Source organism: Wyeomyia smithii, chromosome 1 (assembly GCF_029784165.1).
Source record: "Wyeomyia smithii strain HCP4-BCI-WySm-NY-G18 chromosome 1, ASM2978416v1, whole genome shotgun sequence".
Taxonomy (NCBI): domain Eukaryota; kingdom Metazoa; phylum Arthropoda; class Insecta; order Diptera; family Culicidae; genus Wyeomyia; species Wyeomyia smithii.
In genome coordinates, this window is record NC_073694.1 from 106,296,605 (window position 1) to 106,315,341 (window position 18,737).

The 18,737-nt window shown below is 40.1% G+C and overlaps 1 protein-coding gene across 8 annotated transcripts in view; it reads right to left on the bottom strand.

Moving 5' to 3' along the window:
• LOC129718457 (syntaxin-binding protein 5) overlaps positions 1-18,737 on the bottom strand; it is a 1,078,665-nt gene that overhangs the window by 273,332 nt on the left and 786,596 nt on the right. For all 8 annotated transcript variants that reach the window (XM_055669251.1, XM_055669249.1, XM_055669252.1 and 5 more), the window contains one exon: positions 1,919-2,014. In XM_055669251.1, the coding sequence (XP_055525226.1) occupies positions 1,919-2,014 (96 nt within the window). The remainder of the gene's footprint in view (positions 1-1,918; positions 2,015-18,737) is intronic.

The following is an 18,737-nucleotide window of genomic DNA, read 5'->3' on the forward strand; positions in this document are numbered from 1 at the left end:
TATATATATATATATATATATATATATATATATATATAGTATTTTCCGTGTTTTTGCCATTTTCCTAGAAAGGTATAGCAATCACTGGAAAAACCAAAGGTATAAAAGTGGTCCCAATGGCCGAGTGACATATACCACTCGACCCCTTTCGACGAACTGAGCATTTTCTGTATGTATGTATGTATGTGTGTATGTGTGTGTGTGTGTGTGTATGTATGTGCAACTTTTTTTTCTCACTCACTTTTCTCAGAGATGGCTGGACCGATTTTCATGAAATTAATTGCAAATGAGAGGTCTACTTGCGCCATAGGTTGCTATTGAATGTCATTGTAATCGGATTTTCTCAGCGATGGCTGAACCGATTTCAATGAAATTAATTGCAAATGAAAGGTCTAGTTGCCCTATAAGATCCTATTGAATTTTATTGTAATCAGATTTCTAGTTTAGAGGTTATGTATCAAAATGTAAAAATCACGAAACATCAATATCTCAGAAACTGCACAACCGATTTGAACAAAATTGGTTTCAAATGAACGGGCTACCTAAAAACCCTTAACTTTTGAATTTTGTGGTTCAGAAGTTATGGAAAGAAACGTGTTCTGGATACTATACAATCTCACTCATGTTTCTCAGAGATGGCTGGACAGATTTGCATAAAATCAGTGTCATATGGAAGGTCTTGTTGCCCCATAAGACCCTAATGATTATTTTTTGCAAACGGATTATTACTTTGCCTGTTATGTTTAAAAATGTGAAATCTAGCTATTGAAAGAAACATATTCCGAAGACTACCTGGACTCACTCACTTTTCTCAGAGATGGTTGACCCGATTCCCACAGAATTAGTATCAAATGAAAGGTCTCGCTGCCTCATAACACCCTATTACATTTTGCTGTAATCGGATTGTAACTTCGTCTGTAATGTATCGAAATGTGAAAATCACGAAACTTCATTATCTTAGAAACTACACAACCGATTTGAACAATATTGATATCAGATGAACGGGCTAGTTAAGGGTTTACTGATGAATTATGATTGAACACGTGGTTTCAAAGTTTGGCTGCTTTATACGTTCCCTTTTCATTTGGTTATAATCGAACTTAAGCAACCGTTATGTATTAAATTGTTAATAAAACAACGAAAGTCTATTATCTCAAAGATTACATGACTTATTGGAACATAACTTGTGTCATACGAACGAGTCATCTGTCGAACTTACAAATAACATACTTCATAACAATTTGATATGTGGTTCAGAAGTTATGAAAAGTAAAGAAATTAAGAGACTATTCAAAACTATACCTGCTTTGATCAATATATGTGACCTCAACATAATTTAAATATGTTATCGTTCAATTTAAACGTTTCTGATATTGCTGATGATTGAATTTAATTCAAATTTCAAATTTTATACTTTAGTTACAACATCAATATTTTAGTACCCAAAGAGTGAATATTCCTTTATTGGATTGCAGCGTTCATGTAAATCTATTTTTACAAATAATAAGTTTAAATGAGAAAGGCTGGGTCTGACCGCTAGGTGGATTAATTTAGGTTTTTTTTCGAACCTATCACATGCGAAAATATACCATAATGTCAAAGAAAAACCAAGATCTAATAACTTATACCAGAGTTATAGCCAAAATAATTTTCAGTTGTCCTCTTCTACGGTATTTCTGGATCCGGAGGGCAACCGGTAGTCTACCGAAAGTTGAACCTGGGTCCATTATTTAAATATATATATATATATATATATATATATATATATATATATATATATATATATATATATATATATATATATATATATATATATATATATATATATATATATATATATATATATATATATATATATATATATATATATATATATATATATATATATATATATATATATATATATATGAGTACTTACCAAAATTCTTGACATACGGTAAATTTTTGAATTTCGGTGGGGGTTACCAAATAGAGTCCATGTCCTTTGTTACTAAAACTGAAAGTCTTGGATATCCTGTTTGAGAGTAATTGTGAGAAAAAAAGAGACAACAGAAAAACTTAGTGAGTTTTCTTACTATCAAGTACGGTTAAGACGGGGTTAATGGAGGTACTAAATAAACTCTTTCTTATGAATCGGTGGTTGGCACATGAGAAAGAAAGTAATGAAGATAATAACAAATTGTCAGCAATTGCACGAAGTTTCGTCGAATGACAATGACTCCCTTATTTTTTATGGAAGTGTGGTTTGATAGTATTTTTGATCAACTATTGGTAAATAATTTTGTGAAGCAATTTACAAGTGGTGATTTCTCAACACTATTACAAATGTGTATTCAGAATTGTTGTGATTTATTTACTTTCGCAATAAGGGTTTCCCGAGCAGGAGAAAATGTCAGCATAATATCACAACCAGATATTGGAAATACACCATACACCCCATATATTATAAAAAATCAATAACAAACAATTTTCACTTAGAAACTTACTTTTAATGAGACATTTTAAAAGCAACTCAAATATCTTTTTAAAGGCATAGCGAGATATGATATCAAAATTTTATGATATTTTCATATCCATGTACGAAACGCGAATTTCTTTCGAATAACACGACAAGTTCTCATATCTAAATATGTTATTGATGAGTTATGATTTTGTTATGCTCTCCTGCCGTGCTATTATTCGTAAGGATTTGAACCTACTTGTGAAGAAAGCAGAATAATCTCACAACAAACTTGATTTCTATAGAGAATTTTCATTTAATTGACCGTTTTGCCTTTCTCCTTGAAAAGTATAGCAATCACTGGCAAAACCGAAGGTATCAAAGTGCTCCAAAGGACCGAATGGCATACAATTCATGGAGAAAATAATAAATACACTTGCAGTTTTGGTTAATTTTCATTATTTGCGCACTGATTGCGTTGTTTAATGATGTTATGTTGCGTCATTACGATATGTAGACACACTCTTTCAAAGAGGAACGGAAAAATAACTGAAATTTTTCTGTGTCTTTTTTTTCTTCATCTATAATTTATTTGACACTGCACAAATACAATTTAATGTTGAACGGCGCCAATTATATCTGGTAGCTTACTTTCTAAAGTATCTTAATAGCTAAAAGCAAATTTTTTATCCTCGCTGCCGACTACGAGCTGAAACTAAATCTAACTTAAAGCCAGAATGTTTTGCATTAAAAGCACTGATTTGTTGTTTGATGGTTTTCCATCGCCATAGGTAAGCAGCGTATTGAATATGTTCCGCTGCTGGGCCAAGATATTATGGACTGGCATATTGGGTTGTCTCCCTCGGGACCTGAGAGTATCGTGCGGGTCTAGTTGCTGTTTCCGGATCCGGGGTCTTAACGTGTTCTTGTCGTTTGGATGGATGTAGGCGGAAGGGAATAGGATTAAACTGGGGCGTGGATGGATTTCAGGAAAACGTATATAAGGGACATGTAGGATAGGTCACGGCTCGCCAAGACATCACGAACAGGAACAGCCGGCTGCCTACCTTCGGCCTGCAGGGAAGCTATTAATTTAGACCTGGCGTCACGGTGTACAGGTCATGACCAAACCTCATGCTCTATGTCGTGATAACCCTCACCACAGGCACAGATACCACTTTCCCCGAGCCCAACACGACGGAGATGCGCGTCAAATCTATAGTGATTGGACATAAGCCGGGACATCACGCAAATGAAATCCCGACCTACATCCAACCCCTTGAACCACAGGTTCGTCGATACTTTGGGGATTATGTAATGTAACCACCTTCCCAATTCCCCTCTGGTCCAAGCATTTTGTCAACTGATGATCGTATTCTGACGAACAAGTGCGAAAAATTCATTAAAAGCAATTGGTCTTTCATAAATATCACCGTTTGTTGCGCCCACCTTAGCCAAAGAGTCCGCTTTCTCATTGCCCGGTATCGAGCAGTGAGAAGGGACCCACGCTAAGGTAATCTGAAACGATTTTTCGGATAAAGCACTCAGATGTTCCCGTATTTTCCCCAGGAAATACGGAGAGTGCTTAACATCTTTCATCGATCGGAGAGCCTCAATGGAACTGAGACTGTCCGTAAAGATGAAATAATGGTCCGTGGGCATTTTTTCGATAATCCCTAGGGTGTACTTAATTGCAGCCAATTCTGCGACGTAAACAGAAGCAGGACTATCGAGCTTATGGGAGACGGTTAAATTGTTATTGAAAATACCGAAGCCAGTGGACCCATCAAGAAGTGATCCGTCAGTGTAGAACATATTGTTGCAGTTGATGTTTCAATATTTATTGGAAAAAATTTTGGGGATCTGCTGCACGCGTAAATGATCCGCGATTCCACGAGTTTCTTCTATCATGGATGTATCGAAATACACAGTAGAATCAGAAGTATTTGATAAGTCGACACGATTTGGAATATTCGAAGAAGGGTTAATATTTTGGGACATGTAATGGAAATACAATGACATAAAACGGGTTTGAGAATTAAGTTCGATTAACCTTTCAAAATTTTCAATCACGGGACGGTTCAAGACCTCACATTTGATAAGAATACGAGAAGACAGGCTCCAGAAGCGGTTTTTCAATGATAGTACTCCAGCTAAGACCTCCAAACTCATCGTATGGGTCGATTGCATGCAACCCAAGGCGATACGTAAACAACGATATTGTATTCGCTCTAGTTTGATCAAATGTGTGTTTGCTGCGGAGCGGAAGCAGAAACACCCGTACTCAATAACAGACAGTATCGTTGTTTGGTAAAGCCTTATAAGGTCTCCTGGGTGGGCTCCCCACCATTGTCCGGTTATTGTACGAAGAAAATTCTCTCTTTGTTGACATTTTTTCATCAGATACCTCACGTGACAACCCCAGGTGCCTTTAGAGTCGAACCAGATACCAAGATATTTGTGTACCAAAACCTGAGAAATCGTTTTACCCATTAATTGTGTTTGAAGCCGAGCAGGTTCATGCTTCCTAGAAAAAACTACTATCTCAGTCTTCTCCGGAGAGAATTCGATACCTAGCTGTAAAGCCCAAGCAGACAAATTGTCCAAGGTATCTTACAATGGTCCTTGCAAATCGGCAGCTTTGGCTCCTGTAACAGAGATTACACTGTCGTCTGCAAGTTGTCTTATCGTGCATGAATTTGCCAGACATTCGTCGATGTCATTTACATAGAAGTTGTAAAGAAGGGGGCTTAAACATGAGCCCTGGGGAAGACCCATGTAGCTAATGCGAAAAGTTGCCAAATCGCCGTGCGTAAAATGCATGTGCTTTTCGGACAACAAATTGTGCAAAAAATTGTTCTAAATTGGAGAAAATCCTTGTCGGTGAAGTTTACCCGAAAGGATGTCAATAGAAACGGAATCAAAAGCCCCCTTAATGTCCAAGAACGCAGACGCCATTTGTTCTTTGCGAGCATACGCCAGCTGAATATCTGTTGAAAGCAGCGCAAGACAATCATTCGTCCCTTTGGCACGGCGGAAGCCAAATTAAGTATCCGATAGTAGGCCATTTGATTCGACCCAATGGTCTAAATGACGGAGTATCATTTTTTCCATCAATTTCCGGATACAGGATAGCATTGCAATCGGCCTATAAGAGTTGTGATCAGAAGCTGGTTTCCCTGGTTTTTGGATGGCGATCACCTTCACTTGCCTCCAATCCTGCGGTACAATGTTTTGCTCCAGGAACTTATTGAACAAGTTCAACAAGCGCCTCTTTGCATTGCCGGGTAGATTCTTCAACAAGTTGAATTTGATTCTATCTAACCCAGGCGCGTTATTGTTACAGGACAGGAGGGCAACTGAAAATTCTGCCATCGTAGAAGGTGATTCTATCGCGTCGTGGCCCGGAGACGCATCACGAACAATATTTTGCTCAGGAACAGAGTCCGGACATACTTTCCTGGCAAAATCAAATATCCACCTACTTGAAGACTCCTCGCTTTCGTTGACCGTTACGCGATTCCGCATTATTCGGGCTGTGTTCCAAAGAGAGCTCATCGATGTCTCCCTCAACGTCTCGTTCACGAACCGACGCTAATATCCGCGTTTCTTTGCTTTAGCCAAGCTTTTAAGCTTGGTATCAAGCTCCGAATACCGTAAATAGTCGCCAGGTATACCTCCCTTCTGGTAGGCCAAAAACGCGTCGGATCTTTGCGTGTACACATCGGAGCACTCTTGGTCCCACCACGGAGTGGGAGGCCGTTCTTTGATCGTTACGCCGGGATATTTCTTCGTTTGGGCTTGCAACGCGGCGTCGAGAATCAAGCCCGCGAGGAGGTTGTATTCTTCGAGTGGTGGATGATGTTGAATCGAATCGACCGCTTTTGAAATCATTTCCTCGTATAACTTCCAATCGACATTCCGTGTGAGGTCATACGGAATGTCAACTGGTCGCATGCGAGTTGACCCGTTATTAATTGAAATAAGAATAGGCAAATGGTCGGTACCGTGAGGATCGAGGATTATCTTCCATGTGCAATCCAACCGTAGCGACGTCGAACATAAGGATAGATCCAAAGCGCTTGGACGCGCTGGAGGTTTCGGGATACGTGTCATTTCGCCGTTGTTTAAAATAGTCATGTCGAAGTCATCGCAAAGGTTATAGATTAAAGAGGAGCGGTTATCATTGTAAGGAGAACCCCAAGCCACGCCATGAGAGTTGAAGTCTCCCAAAATCAAACGTTGCGAGGGAAGAAGTTCTGTTAAATCAAAGAGCATCCGTTGCCCAACCTGTGCTCTGGGAGGAATATATATTGAGGCAATACAAAGCTCTTTACCTTGTATTGTCATTTGACATGCGACAACTTCGATGCCTGGAATCGAGGGGAGGTTAATACGATAGAAAGAATAGCACTTTTTAATCCGTAAAAGTACTCCTCCATATGGGGTGTCTCGATCAAGGCGAATAATAATAAAATCATGGAAGTTGAGATCAATATTTGAAGTAAGCCAAGTTTCACAAAGGGAAAATGCATCGCATTTGTTTTTATTTATCAAAACTTTAAACGAATCAATTTTTGGTAAAATACTTCTACAATTCCACTGTAAGACAGAGATAGAATTCTTCATATACGCGGTTGAATTAGGCATCGAAGGATACAATCGCTGCAAGGAGGGGCCATTGGGCAGTCAACTGCTTCAAAAATGATCTAACTGTTGGGAGGAATGCTGTAAGAAAAATTTTAATTGGATCGGGTACATTGAAATTTTCAAAAATCCAGTCCACAATGTCAGAAAATTTCACTAATCCAGAGTTTGTTTCATCAACTGGATGTGCAAAAGGAACAACTGAGGTTTTAGATGTTCCTGGCAGTGCTGGGAACTCCTTCTGGGACTTTAAATTTGCAAGCCCAGGAGGAGTTTGCTTCGGTTTTTCCGCAGCACTGTTTGGTTTGCTTGTAACTTTCATTTCACTTTGAGAAATCTTAGGACCTTTTCTGGGAAGTTTAGGAGAGGAAATATTTTTCCTCTTTCTAGACTCCCCAGGATTGGCGTAAGATGTTCCCGCTGGTGAATCGTCAGAATCGGTTTCATCAGAGGACAACAGATCATAAGGGTATGATGTAATGGGAGAAGTGGTAACGGTCTTCTTCAGCATCTCAGCGTAAGAACGCTTCGAACGCTCTTTGAGAGACCTCTTTATTTTATCCCTGCGCTGCATGTACACCGCACATGTCGAGAGCTCATACTGACTCTCCCCACAGTGAATGCATTTTTCAGCATTTTTACTGCAGGAATCATCCGCATGATTCTCCCCACACTTGCCACAACGTGCCTTATTGCAGCAGTAGGCGGCGGTGTGGCCTAACTGCTTACAATTCAGGCAGTTCATGACGCGAGGCACATATAATCGCACAGGGAGACGAACCCGGTAGATCGAGACGTGGCTTGGTAGCGCTGACCCGGCGAACGTAACTCGAAACGAGTCTGACGGAGTGTATACTGTTTTGCCACCGATGATCGATGCTGACCGCAATTGCTTGCAGTCGAGCACCTTTACATCGGGACAGGTTTGTTCTTAAAGCACCCTTTGGCACTTTTCAGTATACACTCGACGGACAGACTCGAATCGGTTACGACACCGTCGATCTCCACGTCTCGTGCGGGTATGTAAACGCGATACTCGCGTGTGAAGAGCTCAGAGCAAGCTATATCGTTGGCCTCTTTCAGGTTATTGACCACGACACGGAGCTTGTTAGGCCGGACCTTGGAAATTTCGGTCACGCCCTTGTACTCCTTCGTTAGGTCTTTAGAAATCTACAAGAGGTTCAACTGTTTCGATTTCGGTCCCGCCTTTGGCCGAAAATAGACAGTATAGCTGCCCTGGGCTCCGTCTGGGTAAAGCCTGGGGCGAGGGGGGACTGAAGAATGAACAGGGGAGGGGGTAACAGAAGGGTCAGGGTCAGAGGGGTTCGGGGATGGTGGCGCGGGAGGCGAGGGATCTACATCCATCCCGCTAAGTCTAGCGCATTAGCGCCGACAAGAGCACGTACCTTTTTACTTCTCCCTTCCAGTAAGGTTGGTTGTCCGATCGTTCGAGGTTGCAGCCGTTACAGCCAGCAGCACCAAAACAGCAGCACCAAACAGCCACCAGCATCGAGCCAGGTGTGAGATCACTCCACACAGCGATACAACTCACTGTCAACTGATGGCTTCTTCTGTTTCCTCTTTTGTGTCTCGTCCACTGCTGTAGCACAATTCAGCCAGCAGCCAAATCGACTTACGCACCAGCTGGTAGTCACGATGCGAAACAGTTGCACAAAGGCGCGACCTTGAACCCGGATTTATTTCACTCGACCAGGCAAACAATGCCAACACTTGTTCGACGTCTTTTGTTTTATATTCTATCGGAGCGATCACCGATCACACGTCCGATACTGATGCGTGTTCGGCACAGAATGAATGATTTTTCTGTGTCGGTGATTCCGAAATTTTGTTGCGTGAGTTAGTGTTTTTAAGGTGGCGAAAAAAATAAATACACTATTGAAATATATTTACAATAAAAATGGAATAAGCTTTATTCAATAACAAAGCAATATTTGGCAATAAAAAATCACAAAAATAACCGATTCAGACCTATTTTCAAGTTATTTAATACTAAATGCAAACTGAATATATTATAAAAAATCAATAACGAACGATTTTCACTTAGAAACTTACTTTTAATGAGATATTTTGAAAGCAACTCAAATATCTTTTTAAAGGCATAGCGAGATATGATATCAAAATTTTATGATATTTTCATATCCATGTACGAAACGCGAATTTCTTTCGAATAACACGACAAGTTCTCATACCTAAATATGTTATTGATGAGTTATGATTTTGTTATGCTCTCCTGCCGTGCTATTATTCGTAAGGATTTGAACCTACTTGTGAAGAAAGCAAAATAATCTCACAACAAACTTGATTTCTATAGAAAATTTTCAGAAGCGGTTTTTCAATGATAGTACTCCAGCTAAGACCTCCAAACTCATCGTATGGGTCGATTGCATGCAACCCAAGGCGATACGTAAACAACGGTATTGTATTCGCTCCAGTTTGATCAAATGTGTGTTTGCTGCGGAGCGGAAGCAGAAACACCCGTACTCAATAACAGACAGTATCGTTGTTTGGTAAAGCCTTATAAGGTCTCCTGGGTGGGCTCCCCACCATTGTCCGGTTATTGTACGAAGAAAATTCTCTCTTTGTTGACATTTTTCATCAGATACCTCACGTGACAACCCCAGGTGCCTTTAGAGTCGAACCAGATACCAAGATATTTGTGTACCAAAACCTGAGAAATCGTTTTACCCATTAATTGTGTTTGAAGCCGAGCAGGTTCATGCTTCCTAGAAAAAACTACTATCTCAGTCTTCTCCGGAGAGAATTCGATACCTAGCTGTAAAGCCCAAGCAGACAAATTGTCCAAGGTATCTTACAATGGTCCTTGCAAATCGGCAGCTTTGGCTCCTGTAACAGAGATTACACTGTCGTCTGCAAGTTGTCTTATCGTGCATGAATTTGCCAGACATTCGTCGATGTCATTTACATAGAAGTTGTAAAGAAGGGGGCTTAAACATGAGCCCTGGGGAAGACCCATGTAGCTAATGCGAAAAGTTGCCAAATCGCCGTGCGTAAAATGCATGTGCTTTTCGGACAACAAATTGTGCAAAAAATTGTTCTAAATTGGAGAAAATCCTTGTCGGTGAAGTTTACCCGAAAGGATGTCAATAGAAACGGAATCAAAAGCCCCCTTAATGTCCAAGAACGCAGACGCCATTTGTTCTTTGCGAGCATACGCCAGCTGAATATCTGTTGAAAGCAGCGCAAGACAATCATTCGTCCCTTTGGCACGGCGGAAGCCAAATTAAGTATCCGATAGTAGGCCATTTGATTCGACCCAATGGTCTAAATGACGGAGTATCATTTTTTCCATCAATTTCCGGATACAGGATAGCATTGCAATCGGCCTATAAGAGTTGTGATCAGAAGCTGGTTTCCCTGGTTTTTGGATGGCGATCACCTTCACTTGCCTCCAATCCTGCGGTACAATGTTTTGCTCCAGGAACTTATTGAACAAGTTCAACAAGCGCCTCTTTGCATTGCCGGGTAGATTCTTCAACAAGTTGAATTTGATTCTATCTAACCCAGGCGCGTTATTGTTACAGGACAGGAGGGCAACTGAAAATTCTGCCATCGTAGAAGGTGATTCTATCGCGTCGTGGCCCGGAGACGCATCACGAACAATATTTTGCTCAGGAACAGAGTCCGGACATACTTTCCTGGCAAAATCAAATATCCACCTACTTGAAGACTCCTCGCTTTCGTTGACCGTTACGCGATTCCGCATTATTCGGGCTGTGTTCCAAAGAGAGCTCATCGATGTCTCCCTCAACGTCTCGTTCACGAACCGACGCTAATATCCGCGTTTCTTTGCTTTAGCCAAGCTTTTAAGCTTGGTATCAAGCTCCGAATACCGTAAATAGTCGCCAGGTTTACCTCCCTTCTGGTAGGCCAAAAACGCGTCGGATCTTTGCGTGTACACATCGGAGCACTCTTGGTCCCACCACGGAGTGGGAGGCCGTTCTTTGATCGTTACGCCGGGATATTTCTTCGTTTGGGCTTGCAACGCGGCGTCGAGAATCAAGCCCGCGAGGAGGTTGTATTCTTCATGTGGTGGATGATGTTGAATCGAATCGACCGCTTTTGAAATCATTTCCTCGTATAACTTCCAATCGACATTCCGTGTGAGGTCATACGGAATGTCAACTGGTCGCATGCGAGTTGACCCGTTATTAATTGAAATAAGAATAGGCAAATGGTCGGTACCGTGAGGATCGAGGATTACCTTCCATGTGCAATCCAACCGTAGCGACGTCGAACATAAGGATAGATCCAAAGCGCTTGGACGCGCTGGAGGTTTCGGGATACGTGTCATTTCGCCGTTGTTTAAAATAGTCATGTCGAAGTCATCGCAAAGGTTATAGATTAAAGAGGAGCGGTTATCATTGTAAGGAGAACCCCAAGCCACGCCATGAGAGTTGAAGTCTCCCAAAATCAAACGTTGCGAGGGAAGAAGTTCTGTTAAATCAAAGAGCATCCGTTGCCCAACCTGTGCTCTGGGAGGAATATATATTGAGGCAATACAAAGCTCTTTACCTTGTATTGTCATTTGACATGCGACAACTTCGATGCCTGGAATCGAGGGGAGGTTAATACGATAGAAAGAATAGCACTTTTTAATCCGTAAAAGTACTCCTCCATATGGGGTGTCTCGATCAAGGCGAATAATATTAAAATCATGGAAGTTGAGATCAATATTTGAAGTAAGCCAAGTTTCACAAAGGGAAAATGCATCGCATTTGTTTTTATTTATCAAAACTTTAAACGAATCAATTTTTGGTAAAATACTTCTACAATTCCACTGTAAGACAGAGATAGAATCCTTCATATACGCGGTTGAATTAGGCATCGAAGGATACAATCGCTGCAAGGAGGGGCCATTGGGCAGTCAACTGCTTCAAAAATGATCTAACTGTTGGGAGGAATGCTGTAAGAAAAATTTTAATTGGATCGGGTACATTGAAATTTTCAAAAATCCAGTCCACAATGTCAGAAAATTTCACTAATCCAGAGTTTGTTTCATCAACTGGATGTGCAAAAGGAACAACTGGGGTTTTAGATGTTCCTGGCAGTGCTGGGAACTCCTTCTGGGACTTTAAATTTGCAAGCCCAGGAGGAGTTTGCTTCGGTTTTTCCGCAGCACTGTTTGGTTTGCTTGTAACTTTCATTTCACTTTGAGAAATCTTAGGACCTTTTCTGGGAAGTTTAGGAGAGGAAATATTTTTCCTCTTTCTAGACTCCCCAGGATTGGCGTAAGATGTTCCCGCTGGTGAATCGTCAGAATCGGTTTCATCAGAGGACAACAGATCATAAGGGTATGATGTAATGGGAGAAGTGGTAACGGTCTTCTTCAGCATCTCAGCGTAAGAACGCTTCGAACGCTCTTTGAGAGACCTCTTTATTTTATCCCTGCGCTGCATGTACACCGCACATGTCGAGAGCTCATACTGACTCTCCCCACAGTGAATGCATTTTTCAGCATTTTTACTGCAGGAATCATCCGCATGATTCTCCCCACACTTGCCACAACGTGCCTTATTGCAGCAGTAGGCGGCGGTGTGGCCTAACTGCTTACAATTCAGGCAGTTCATGACGCGAGGCACATATAATCGCACAGGGAGACGAACCCGGTAGATCGAGACGTGGCTTGGTAGCGCTGACCCGGCGAACGTAACTCGAAACGAGTCTGACGGAGTGTATACTGTTTTGCCACCGATGATCGATGCTGACCGCAATTGCTTGCAGTCGAGCACCTTTACATCGGGACAGGTTTGTTCTTAAAGCACCCTTTGGCACTTTTCAGTATACACTCGACGGACAGACTCGAATCGGTTACGACACCGTCGATCTCCACGTCTCGTGCGGGTATGTAAACGCGATACTCGCGTGTGAAGAGCTCAGAGCAAGCTATATCGTTGGCCTCTTTCAGGTTATTGACCACGACACGGAGCTTGTTAGGCCGGACCTTGGAAATTTCGGTCACGCCCTTGTACTCCTTCGTTAGGTCTTTAGAAATCTGCAAGAGGTTCAACTGTTTCGATTTCGGTCCCGCCTTTGGCCGAAAATAGACAGTATAGCTGCCCTGGGCTCCGTCTGGGTAAAGCCTGGGGCGAGGGGGGACTGAAGAATGAACAGGGGAGGGGGTAACAGAAGGGTCAGGGTCAGAGGGGTTCGGGGATGGTGGCGCGGGAGGCGAGGGATCTACATCCATCCCGCTAAGTCTAGCGCATTAGCGCCGACAAGAGCACGTACCTTTTTACTTCTCCCTTCCAGTAAGGTTGGTTGTCCGATCGTTCGAGGTTGCAGCCGTTACAGCCAGCAGCACCAAAACAGCAGCACCAAACAGCCACCAGCATCGAGCCAGGTGTGAGATCACTCCACACAGCGATACAACTCACTGTCAACTGATGGCTTCTTCTGTTTCCTCTTTTGTGTCTCGTCCACTGCTGTAGCACAATTCAGCCAGCAGCCAAATCGACTTACGCACCAGCTGGTAGTCACGATGCGAAACAGTTGCACAAAGGCGCGACCTTGAACCCGGATTCATTTCACTCGACCAGGCAAACAATGCCAACACTTGTTCGACGTCTTTTGTTTTATATTCTATCGGAGCGATCACCGATCACACGTCCGATACTGATGCGTGTTCGGCACAGAATGAATGATTTTTCTGTGTCGGTGATTCCGAAATTTTGTTGCGTGAGTTAGTGTTTTTAAGGTGGCGAAAAAAATAAATACACTATTGGAATATATTTACAATAAAAATGGAATAAGCTTTATTCAATAACAAAGCAATATTTGGCAATAAAAAATCACAAAAATAACCTATTCAGACCTATTTTCAAGTTATTGAATACTAAATGCAAACTGAATATATTATAAAAAATCAATAACGAACGATTTTCACTTAGAAACTTACTTTTAATGAGATATTTTGAAAGCAACTCAATTATCTTTTCAAAGGCATAGCGAGATATGATATCAAAATTTTATGATATTTTCATATCCATGTACGAAACGCGAATTTCTTTCGGATAACACGACAAGTTCTCATACCTAAATATGTTATTGATGAGTTATGATTTTGTTATGCTCTCCTGCCGTGCTATTATTCGTAAGGATTTGAACCTACTTGTGAAGAAAGCAAAATAATCTCACAACAAACTTGATTTCTATAGAAAGTTTTCATTTAATTGACCGTTTTGCCTTTCTCCTAGATAAATATAGCAATCACTGGCAAAACCGAAGGTATCAAAGTGCTCCAAAGGACCGAATGGCATACAGCCATGGAGAAAATAAAAAATACACTTGCAGTTTTGGTTAAATTTTTTATTTGCGCACTGATTGCGCTGTTATATGATGTTATGTTACGTCATTACTATCTGTTGACACTCTCTTTCAAAGAGGAACGGAGAAATAACTGGAATTTTTTTGTGTCGGTGATTCCGAATGTTTTTTTGCGTGAGTTAGTGTTTTTAAGGTGGTGAAAAAAATAAATACACTATTGAAATATTTTTGCAAAAAATTTGGAATAAGCTTTATTTCTCTACATATCGTTAGCAAAGTGATCTTTCACGTTACAAAACTAACTTTCAATATTTTGTGGCTTGCCCTTTGTTTTGTAAAACTATATTCAATCTTCGTGGTATGTTTAGTAAACATTGTTTACAACCAAGTTTTCACGAGTAGTGGCTGAATAAGCTTTTTTTTGCGCTCCGCACCGCATTTACCGTTTTTTCTAGCGCTCGCTGGTGAAGAACAGTGTGTGATAGTGGTGAAGTGCTTGCTTTTGGAGCGTGTGCTGGAAGGTGCTGCGCTTGTTTTTTTGGTTCGCTTCTTCTCCCAGCGGAACAGGGCGATTCGATCGGAGCTCCGGCGAGGGAAAGGAGGCGGTGACGCCGTTTCTCAGACGGTGCAACATCGCAACTGTGCTGGAAGGTGTCGTGCTAGTTGTTGGCGCGTGCACTGACAGAGGAAAAAATTGGCGGCGCCGTTTGCAGTCGATGCAACTCGAAACCGCTAGTGCATGCAAAGATAAATGAAACTTTTTTTTTATTCTCTTTTCCACTTGTGTATATACATAAATGATCTATCTTTCATTCTTTTTATACATACAAAAACCAAAGGTATAAAAGTGCTCCAGAGGGTCGAGTCTCGTATATCAATCGACTTATTTCGACGAGCTGAGGATTTTATGTATGTGTGTGTGTGTGTGTGTGTGTGTGTGTGTATGTATGTATGTATGTATGTAACGGTCTCCCAATCTCACTCGGTTTTCTCAGAGATGGCTGGACCGATTTTTATAAAATTAATTGTAAATGAAAGGTCCAGTTGCCCATAGAACACTATTGAATTTTATCGTAATCAGATTTTTAGTTTCGAGGTTATGTATCAAAATGTGAAAATCACAAAACTTCAATATCTCAGTAACAACACAACCGATTTGAACAAAATTGGTACCAAAATAACGGGCTTGTTTTTTCTGAACCATTTGTAAATTAACTTTCCAATGTTTGGACATGTAGTTCAAAAGTTATGCAAAGAAACGTGTTTCGAAGACTGTTTAATCTCACTTACTTTTCTCAGAGATAGCTGGACCGATTTTCACAAAATAAGTGTCATATGGAAGGACTTGTTGCCCCATAAGACCCTATTGAATTCAGGAAATAAAAGAAATAGTTATCGGTTTCCGTTATACTCTACTAGAAATTTTTTTTTGGAAATCAATATTAAAATTCAGTCCGCGCAAATATATATTTCGACTGTGACATTCAGTCTTCCTCAGTGCTTATGTGGGCCAGTCCACATAAGCACTGAGGAAGACTGTATGCCACAGTCGAAATATATATTTGCGCGGACTGAATTTCAATATTTATTCCCAAAAAAAAAATTTCTAGTAGAGTATAACGGAAACCGATAACTATTTCTATGATTTCTTAAATCACTCTGCTAAGACGCTCGGTATAGATTTTCTAAATTTGTCCTATTGAATTTTATTGTAATTGGACTTTAACTTTGTTCGTTATGTATATTAATGTGAAATCAGGCTATGAAAAGAAACATTATCCTGAGACTGCTTGTACTCACCCACTTTTCTCAGAGATGGCTGGACCGACTTTTACGAAATAAGTTGCAAATAAAAGGTTTAGTTGTCTCGTAATACCCTATTAAATTTTATTATAATCGGACTGTAACGTTGTCTTTTATGTAACGAAATGTAAAAATCACAAATCTTCATTATCTCAGAAACTACACAACCGATTGGAACAAAACAGGTGTCAAATGAACATGCTATCTTCACAACCATCGATGATTTTTACAATGAATAAACATGTGGTCTAAAAGTGTTAAATGTAAATGTTTTCCGATGAATTTATATCATTTACTAATTCTGGCCTTTCTTCAAGGAAGGTATAACTGTCACTGGCAAAACCGAAGGTATAAAAGTGCTCCAAACGGTTGAATGGCATATATCACTCGACTCAACTCCATGAGCTGAGCATTTTCTGTATGTGTGTGTATGTGCAAATTTTCAACCTCACTCGATTTTCTCAGAGATTACTGGACCGATTTTCAAAAAATTATTTTCAAATGGAAGGTCTAGTTGCCCCATAACCCTATTGAATTATATTGTAATCGGATTTTTAGTTTATATGTTATGTATCAATATGTGGAAATAACGAAAGTTCATTATCTCAGGAACTACAAAACCGATTTTAACAAAAATAAATTAAATTTCTATATTAACGGGCTACCTAAAAAACGCTTAACATTCAAATTTTATAAAGATTGGACATGTGGTTTGAAAGTTATGGAAAGAAACGTGCTCTGGAGACTTTTTAATCTTACTCATATTTCCCAGAGATGGCTGAACCAATTTTCATAAAATCAGTATCATATGGAAGGTTTAGGTGCGTCATAAGACTCTATTGATTTTTGCTTTTCTCCTAGAAAGGTATAGCAATCACTGCAAAAACCAAAGGTATAAAAGTGCTCCAAAGGGTCGAATCTCGTATATCAATCGACTTAGTTGGACGAGTGGAGCATTTTCTGTATGTGTGTGTGTGTGTGTGTGTGTGTATGTATGTATGTATGTAACGCTCTCCTAATCTCACTCGATTTGCTCAGAGATGGCTAGACCGATTTTCATGAAGCTAATAATGCAAATGAAAGTTCTAGTTACCTCATAAGACCCTATTGAATTTTATTATAATCCTATCTGTTCTGTATTAAAATGTGAAAATTATGAAACTTCATTATCTCAGAAACTACTCTACCGATTTGAACAATATTGGTTTTAAATAAACGGGCTACCTAAAAAAACCTTAACATTTGAATTTTATAAAGATTGGACTTTTAGTTCAAAAGCTATGGACAGAAGCGTGTTCTTGAGACTATTGAATCTCACTCATGTTTCTCAGAGATGGCTGGACCGATTTTAATAAAATCAGTGTCATATGGAAGGTCCAATATACCAAAGCCCCCCCCCCCCCTATTAACTTTTTCTGCAATCGGATTATTACTTTGCCTGTTGTGTTTAAAAATGAGAAATCCAGCTATAAAAAGAAAAAATGTTTCGAAGACTACTCAAACTCACTCACTTTTCTCAGAGCATGTTGAACCGATTTCCACAAAATTAATGTCAAAGGTCTAGCTTCCTTATAACACCCATTGAATTTTACTGTAATTAGACTTTAACTTCGTCTGTAATGAATCAAAATGTAAAAATCACGAAATATCATTATCTAAGAAACTACACATCCGATTTGAACAATACTGAATTCAGATAAACCGGCTAGTTAAAGGTTAACTGACGCATTTTAATGATTGTACACGTGGTTAAAAAGTTGTGAAAAGCAAGTCATATTCGATATAGAAAAAACCTTAATTAATCCACCTAGCGGTCAGACCCAGCCTTTCTCATTCAAACTTTTATTTGTAGATATAGATTTACATGAACGCTTCAATCCAATGAATGTATATTCACGCTTTCGGTTCTAAAATATTGATGTTGTAATCTATACATATAAAAATGCAGTCCGGTCTGTCTGCCTGTCTGTCTGATTCAAATAGGCTCGAAAATTACCGAGTCGATCGACTTGAAAATTTGTTTAGGGATTTTTGGTGCCAATAAAGGTTCCTATGATAGTTTGAGACCACACCCTCTTCTGGAAGGGAGGGGTCCCATACAAATGAAACATAAATTTCTGCACAACTTAAGAACAAACCAAGCAAATTAAACCGAAATTGGCATGTGGATGTTTTAAGGGTTAACAAATGTGTCCATAATAGTCGGACGCCACTCCCTTTTCTGGAAGGGAATGGTTCCATACAAATGAAACACAAATTTCTGCACATCTCGAGAACTAACCGAGTAAATGGAAACAAATTTAGCATGTGGATGTTTTAAGAGGTAACAAATATGTTCCATAATCGACCTTAGGTAACATTTTAGATTGTAAGATGGCAACTTCCGGTTTCTGAAAATCAGCCAAAAATGGCCGATTTCCACCCAATATAACATCCGGATCTAGCATGTTACACAGGAGTTGAAATCGACCACAGATACCATTTTTAATTCTAAGATGACGTTTTCCGGTATTGGGTGTTATTCGATCATTTTCGGCTGTTT